The sequence below is a fragment of the Malus sylvestris genome, chromosome 9 (genome assembly GCF_916048215.2).
Source record: "Malus sylvestris chromosome 9, drMalSylv7.2, whole genome shotgun sequence".
Classification (NCBI taxonomy): Eukaryota; Viridiplantae; Streptophyta; class Magnoliopsida; order Rosales; family Rosaceae; genus Malus; species Malus sylvestris.
In genome coordinates, this window is record NC_062268.1 from 529,149 (window position 1) to 536,415 (window position 7,267).

At 40.1% G+C, this 7,267-nt stretch overlaps 2 protein-coding genes across 3 annotated transcripts; both read right to left on the reverse strand.

Moving 5' to 3' along the window:
- Positions 1-19: 19 nt before the first annotated feature.
- On the reverse strand, positions 20-2,472 carry LOC126634236 (pentatricopeptide repeat-containing protein At5g14080). The gene is made up of 2 exons (XM_050304740.1): positions 649-2,472; positions 20-496 (listed from the first exon to the last, which is right to left on the reverse strand). The coding sequence occupies exons 1-2, from the start codon at positions 2,303-2,305 to the stop codon at positions 228-230; spliced, it is 1,926 nt and encodes a 641-aa protein (XP_050160697.1). The 5' UTR covers positions 2,306-2,472; the 3' UTR covers positions 20-227.
- Positions 2,473-3,256: 784 nt separating this feature from the next.
- Positions 3,257-6,926, reverse strand: LOC126583268 (ACT domain-containing protein ACR6-like). 2 transcript variants are annotated; one of them, XM_050247601.1, is made up of 7 exons: positions 6,699-6,926; positions 5,846-5,891; positions 5,580-5,694; positions 5,399-5,466; positions 4,388-4,996; positions 4,107-4,211; positions 3,257-4,020 (listed from the first exon to the last, which is right to left on the reverse strand). In XM_050247601.1, exons 1-7 carry the CDS (start codon positions 6,743-6,745, stop codon positions 3,679-3,681), a joined length of 1,332 nt encoding a protein of 443 aa, XP_050103558.1. In that variant the 5' UTR covers positions 6,746-6,926; the 3' UTR covers positions 3,257-3,678. The 2 variants fall into 2 exon arrangements, with proteins under 2 accessions (XP_050103558.1, XP_050103559.1); XM_050247602.1 differs by having other exon boundaries at positions 5,846-5,941.
- Between the last annotated feature and the right edge of the window lie 341 nt (positions 6,927-7,267).

Here is a 7,267-nt window from a genome sequence, read left to right on the forward strand (position 1 = left end):
CATTCAACTGCAAGCAGCGTTTTAGGATTCATACAGTCGACTTTATTTATTGGGATAAGGTTTGGTGAGCCGACAGACGAAAACTTCACCATTCAACCGGAAGGGGTGCTAGATGAATTGCGGAGCAATCAAATAAACATGCAATGATTGCTGTGAATTATAATATCCAAACGCCAACTTCTACGATCTAAATTGAACCTCTGGTCTGAGCAACATAAACTAGAGCATTATTGTTTGAGACCTGATATTTCCCGGATTGTTTGAAGCAACTGCAGAGTTGGCTCTGGTCTCGAAGAAGAAGACAGGGATGCTAAAAGTTCAGCTGATATAATTTGCAACATCGAGGGTGACGTTTGTCGAACCCATTTAATGTGTTCAATGGCAACCGGAATCTCTTCGGCGTCAGCTAAATACTTCAGCAAAGTTACATGGGAATCGGACTGTGTTACATCATGGCTGATGCCGCAGAGTAACTTAGAAGCAGCAAGAAAAAGACCTGCACAGAGCAGAAACGCATAAGCAACAAGCCAAAACATTTGAAACTACCGACTCTGGCACTCCGCGCTGGACATTTATTGGCGAAGCATGAAGGTAAATGATGTGAAAATTGAAACGTCCATTGCGTATAATCATCGGTACAGAAGATACCTGTTTTGCACAAAGAATGAGTAAATGCACCCAACACAGTTTGTGCAAGCATCATATCCTGTTGAACAGACTTGTTAAAAACGTCGAAAGCGGCTTCAACCTTCTTTTCTTGGCAAAGCCCTTCAAGTAGAGAAATGTAAGTCATCGTGTCCGGTGCAACCCCTTTACCCAGCATGTGGTAAAGGAGCCTCTGAGCCTCGTCTACCTGGCCTACTTCCGAAAACTTATGTATTAGGATATTGTAAGTCTTCAAGTTTCCGTTGCACCCAGTTGCAAACATCTCGTCCCATAGCCTTTTAGCAGGCCTCAACAGATCTTCCCTACAACATGCTTCAATAAGAGAATTGTAAGTCAAAATGTCCGGGCCTAACCCATTTTTTCTCATCTCCTGAAGAGCGCCATAGGCTTCTTTCACCATCCCTGCTCTGCACAAGAACGACACCATCACATTGCAAGTCTCCAAATCTCTGAAATAGCCACTGGATGATAGAACTCGAAAGACTTCCAGCAAGTCATCACTTTTGTCATGCTTACACAGATTCCTACTCAAATTGCTCAAAGTCAAAAGAGTTGGGAACCTCTTTTTTCCAACCATGAATTTGAAGAACACTAACGCCGAGCCAGGATCAATTGCCGACACTGATCCTATCAAGACATTGAGAACATCATCGTCAATCGGAAAATTCCCGCTAACAATCACTTCTCCCAACTCTTTTGCTTCACATATCCGCCTCTCTGAAATCAAATCAAATATGAACCCTCTATAATCATTAGTCCTAGGAGCTACACCTAGCTTTCTCTTCTTCTTCAAAACCTTTTCGGTACCAACTACGTCCCCAGTTAACCGAAGTGCTTCGGCGACAATCCTATACGCCATGAAATCAGGTTTGCACTCTCTACTCCTCAGCTCATCCAATACCCAAAAAGCCTCTGATACTCTAGAAGCCTGACAAAGACCGTGAACAACAAAAAGAGCTATAACGGAGCCGTTAATCTCCGAACCACCTCTCCTAACCTCATCTAACATGCTCAAAATTTTACCCAATTCAGCATTTCCACAATGTCTCCATATAAAAACACCAAAACCAACTGTGCTCAAGGGGACAGCTTTAAGAGTCATTTCATCAAACACCTTCTGGGCATACTCAAAATATCCATCTGAAGCTAGCGCAGCCAACAATGAGTTACAAATCTCATGCCCAATATCTCCAATTAGGGAGGAAACCTCACTGAAGACCAAAAAAGCGTTGTGGGTTTTCTTTGCAATGATAAATGAAGCAATTACGGATCGATAAACCGAAGCATCGAGGCTGATCTTCTGGACTTTGATTTGCTTGAGGAGAGCATCAATGGAGTTGAATTGGCGGGAAAAAGAGAGCGACTTGAGGACTGATCGGAAGGTGAGGGATGTGTGGGAGAAGGAAGGTTGCTGGGAAGCCCAGTTGAAGAAGCCGAGAGCGAGCGAGTGGTGGTTGAGGAGGAAGGGGTCGATAACTCGGGCCACGAGTGAGGGGCTCAGTGAGTCGCGGCAACCGAGGCGGTGAAGAATGGTCTCGAGAGAAGGATCCCATGAGCGAGTCGGCCTTGTGTGGTTGGAAGCGGAGATCAGAACCCGGCTTATTCGACTGGCTAGCTCCGTTGCCGACGAGGCTTTCATTGGCGGAAACAGAGCTGGCGACAATGGCGAGGCCTCATCAGCAGCGATGCTGTACTGGTATTTTCATTGGTTAATACTCAACTAAAATTACTAATTTGACTCGATAAAAAAAGTTTAAAACCGCTCCCAAATAACTTGTAACAACTTTTTCAAATGGAGAGAGGGTCCTCGTCGGATCCTTTGGTGAGGATTCTCGTAACTCTCCAGAATTTTTCAATCATATATGTTCATTGTATATTGTACAATTAGTTTTTATCAGGTATTATTTATATTTAATTTTAAATAAAAAAATTACAATAATTTCTAATCGCACGATGTATAATGAACAAATATGATTAGACCACGGTTCTAACGAGAATCCTCTAGCTTTCAAATGCATACACGAAAACTCACGTTTTCAGTACTTGTAAAAATTTAACATATAGTCTATTTTTTTACACTTTGAAAGTACTAGAAGTTTTTCAAAATTCATACAAGACGTTTGAAAGATGTTATGATTGGGAGAAATTTGTCCTAGTTATGATGATTACTCTTTTTCAGCTTAAAAATTCAATAAAATCTACAAATATAATAGTAAATAATAAGATTGTATTCAAATAACTTTAAGTTTGAGCTGTACATCTCAATTTTTATTGGTTTTGTAAATTTCTTAAAATAACATTATAAAACCTATTTTACAATGTTTTTGCCTCACTAGGCCCTCAAGCATATTAAAAGTAGAAATCAATAGCAACAACAACAAAACCTTATCATACTCAATAAGATCTGTTGTTTGAATCTAAATGTCACTGCACTTAACGTGCACTTAATATTATGCCATGTATCTTGGAAATCAGCAGGATAAGTAAAAATGTTGATAGTAAACCAAGATGAAGTCAACAACGTCAATGCTACGGAAACCATCCATCACAAAGTTGAAAACGCATCAAATCTATCATCTTAAGCAGACAATGAGAGCAATTTAATCTACAATATTTACATTATTTCCTCATTGAGCTATGTATGAATGTATATGCACAATCTTCTATCTTTTTACAACCTCTGTAGTCTGTACACCACACCATACAATTACAATATATACATATCTTTACAAATGTTAATATTATTTCCTCATTGAGCTATGTATGAATGTATCTGTACAATCTTCTATCTTTTTACAACCTCTGTAGTCTGTACACCAAACTATACAATTACAATATATATATATATATATATATATATATATATCTTTACAAATGTACAAAATATACAAACCCAACCACTATCTTGACAGTATCCAGAGTGGTTTCTGGGTTTCTTCTTCCTATATACAGCTTAAGACGTCTGGTAATTTTGTTCTTTTTACAGTGTTTACTTTCCAGAACATTGAGAAACTAAGAGTAGGATCGAACCAACTTAAGGGGCTGGAAACTTCGAGCTTTGAATAAGTTTCCGAAGAGATATCCCATTGTTGTCCCTTGAGGAGGCTTTGGTGCAGGGCTTGAGTTACACTTCACCTGCAGTATGGTCTGCCCAATCTGTCTGCGAACTGAATCGATAATCTTGGGGTCTACGGGGCTTCCTGTAACGTCCGTGACATAGAATGTGTCTATTGCTTTTCCACTTTTAGTTGAAATTTCTGCTCGTGTGACACGCAAACTGTTCTCTCTGAATATCCGGGTGATATCTGAGAGAAGTCCGACCCGGTCATCTGTGCACAGTTGTAGCTCCAGGCCCTGCATGGTAAAGCAACATGTGTTGGTAACTTCGTGGACATGAAAACTGAACATGAGGGTTCTCGTCAGGTAAAAGTTCACCGCACCTCAGATGCCCGCCTTTCAATGGCTGCTTCAAGGCACTGTACAACACGTTCTCGCTCAGCTTCTGAGTTGATAGGAAGCCCATCAACATGTCGAATGTAAAATTCCTAAAAAGAAAAATACCTCATGTGTTAGACGGAAATGAGATCCACAACCCAAAGAGCGAAAATTGCAAATGAATGTCTGCCATTTGATCATTATGTCAAATCCAGCCGTGCTTTGCTCGCTTTGCAAACCAGAACCATTACATCAGACCAATTTCAATAGGAATTTATCTTCTTACCTGATAAGCTTCCGTCCTCCCTGTATTGACCATTCCGTGAAAAACCACATATTGCATGTCTGTTAAAGTGCAGATGATGTCAAATAACAACTTTGGTCGATCTTTTGACCTCATGGTAATGACAGTGTAATCCTTCTGGCTGCAATCCAACGCGGTTACATGGGGTTTTGAGCCCTTATCCTCAACTCTCCTTAGTTCTGCTCTTTCAACCCTTTCATAATCCCTGTCAGCAAACATAATCTGATGCAACCTTCTATCTCTGTTTGTAACTCCAGGGGTTGCAAGTGTCATTTTAGCAGCCTTCAACTCACTGTTTACTTTGAGGACATTGCAAAGCAACTCCTTAATTGTAGCGAGACGAATTGGATCTTCAATTGCGCAGCCAGTGGAATCATCTGTGACATGAACTACAGCTGCAGCTCTAGCGTTGTGTGTCCATATCTCAGCATTTACCACATTACAGTGAAGGTCTGCAAGAACCGCACACACTTCAGACAATAAGCCAGGCCTGTCGGTACCACTGAGCTCAATGGAGGTGTACTCTTCTGAGGGCATCATGCCAACGGAATCTCTCATAGAGGGTACAAAGCCACCATTGCTTTCAAGTCTCTGCAAAATAAAAAAATGAAATGAAAAATGACGACCTTTTCCCATAGGTCTATATATCTTGGTCCAGGAAAAGATCATAGACAATGCAGAAAGGTAGGCGTCAGATGCAACAACATATCTATTTTAGTTTTGAAACAGCTTTCCTTAAACAAAACTGAAATTATAGCATAAATTAGATGCCAGAGGAAATCATGTTTTTCTAAACGACGATTTGTCATAAAACATTAAACGATTTACTTTGTCTCTTCCCATCAGAAATCTAGGAAAACGACCTTAAATCCAAGAACTTAATTGCCTTATCATCATCTTCAGAAAAAAGAACATAAAGACGTAAAGTTTGTTTGCTACTCTTTTCCCGACTTCTTAACAGCCAGAGGAACTGCAATAGGAACGAATCCTTACCATTTGAATATAATTGATAATGTCCTTGTCTCTGATTTTTTTCCCTTCACGGTCAATCACATTAAACACTGAAAAACAGAAAATTCAGAAAAAGACTTGATAAACTAGAAGAAGAGAAACAAAATACAGAAAAATGGAAAGCTTGAGCCTTGACTTTGGAAGTTGGATAAAAAAACCTTACCATCCATGAACCATACACCATCAGATGAGATATAAGCTTTGGTTATTACAAGGTTCACATCGGCGAGCACTTGGACAACATCCAGCAGAATTCCATGTTTGTTGACACTGTCAACCTAATCAAAATTTGAAAGGAAAAAAAAAATGTTCAATTGGATATTCAAATCTTCACCGAATTCTTCGCACCAATATACATGAACGAAATCAACAAATACATCTCATAGGACAACATAAAAAGTAATGATCAGAAGGTACAAGCAGCCTCACCTGGATAACGGTGGCATCCTCGCAATAATCGTTATCGATCACAACTCTGCAAGAACAACGAGCAGATCAGATGAAGCTTCTTGCTTTCTTTACACACTTCAAAGAAGAGGACAATCAAATCAAGAACAACGGGCAAATCAGATGAAGCTTCTTGCTTTTTCATACACACTTCAAAGAAGAGGACAATCAAATGGGACAAACCAAGTAGTTTCCTGAAGAGGGGGGGTCCAAATTAAAAAAAAAATTCATATGCCCATATAGGCTCCAAAATTAAACCCTTGGCTTTTTTAGCATACAGGAAACGATTTTCGCATACTCATTTTCTCCTTCTACACACACCCTATTGAAGTGTTTATTTCTGTCCCTTCATTCTCTTTTGAATAATTCAATCCAAAAACCATAAACAAACAAATTGTGCAGAGGAGAAAATGTGCGTGCGGAAATCACTTCGCGTACAATTCATGGAAAGGGAAGAGATGGGAAAGAAAAGTCAGCTGCCCATAAGTCCTCTATGTAAAACTAAAATTCAATCACAAAACGAAAATTAAAAGAACACATCTTTACTTTCTGAATCAAAGAAGAAGAAGACTCAACAGGAAAGGAAGGGAATGATTGTTACCCAAGTTTTACTGAAACAGGTAAAAGTTCTGCTTTTTCATCAACCAAACGGTACAAAAATCAAAACTTGAGAGAACAAAGAACACATGGATTATATCAGAATCGTAACCGGAGAAAACAAAATAATTCAACAGACCCTTTATCTTAAAAACGAAAACAAACAAAACCCAGAAACCAAAAAAGCATAACAATTTACCAGAAAACAGAAAATCCCAGAAATATTAGGGGAAAATACCTCGGTGGGTTCATCCTCCTGACGAACTTGGCGTACTCATCATCCATTTTTCTTTCCTCTCTTCCAAATCTACCGGAGATTTCCGAGCAACACAAGACCTCAAACCAGACCGAATTTAGAAAAACACCGACAATCTTACACTTGAGAGTACATGATTTTAAGAAAGATACTATATACAATGATGCCGCCTCCAACAATCAAGGAAATATCCACCCCGCTGAGAGAGAGTGTGTTTTAAACAAGACCAACGAAACGAAAGGTGCTGAGCGGGGCAGCGGGCAGGACGGGCAGGGGGCCGTGGGGTCCGAAAAACCCGTTTCGAAGGGCAAAAGAGTACATCGAAAGCTGTACTTTCGTGACTTGTCGAATTGTGATTGGCTTGGCCAGCGGGTCAGTTGCAGCCCGCGGTCCATTGGCTTGTGACGCTCTTTCGAGAGGACTCGTGATTTTTCAACGATTGCTGATATTTTGGGCATGGTATGGGCGTCCGTACAATTGGCCGGGAGGGATTCCAATGCCACGTGACTTTTTGGCGGTGAGTTGACACGAGGCACGTGTTCGTTACAATT

Bases quoted from the DNA above. Each gene is read 5' to 3' on its own strand.
- LOC126583268 (XM_050247601.1), bottom strand. From the start codon at position 6,745: ATGGATGATGAGTACGCCAAGTTCGTCAGGAGGATGAACCCACCGAG. The intron at 4,997-5,398 runs GTAAGGATTCGT...TTTATTTTGCAG, and splicing joins TTATCAATTATATTCAAATG to AGACTTGAAAGCAATGGTGG. The intron at 4,021-4,106 runs GTGCGGTGAACT...TTTACCATGCAG, and splicing joins TTGAAAGGCGGGCATCTGAG to GGCCTGGAGCTACAACTGTG.
- LOC126634236 (XM_050304740.1), bottom strand. From the start codon at position 2,305: ATGAAAGCCTCGTCGGCAACGGAGCTAGCCAGTCGAATAAGCCGGGTT. The intron at 497-648 runs GTATCTTCTGTA...TGCTCTGTGCAG, and splicing joins TCATTCTTTGTGCAAAACAG to GTCTTTTTCTTGCTGCTTCT.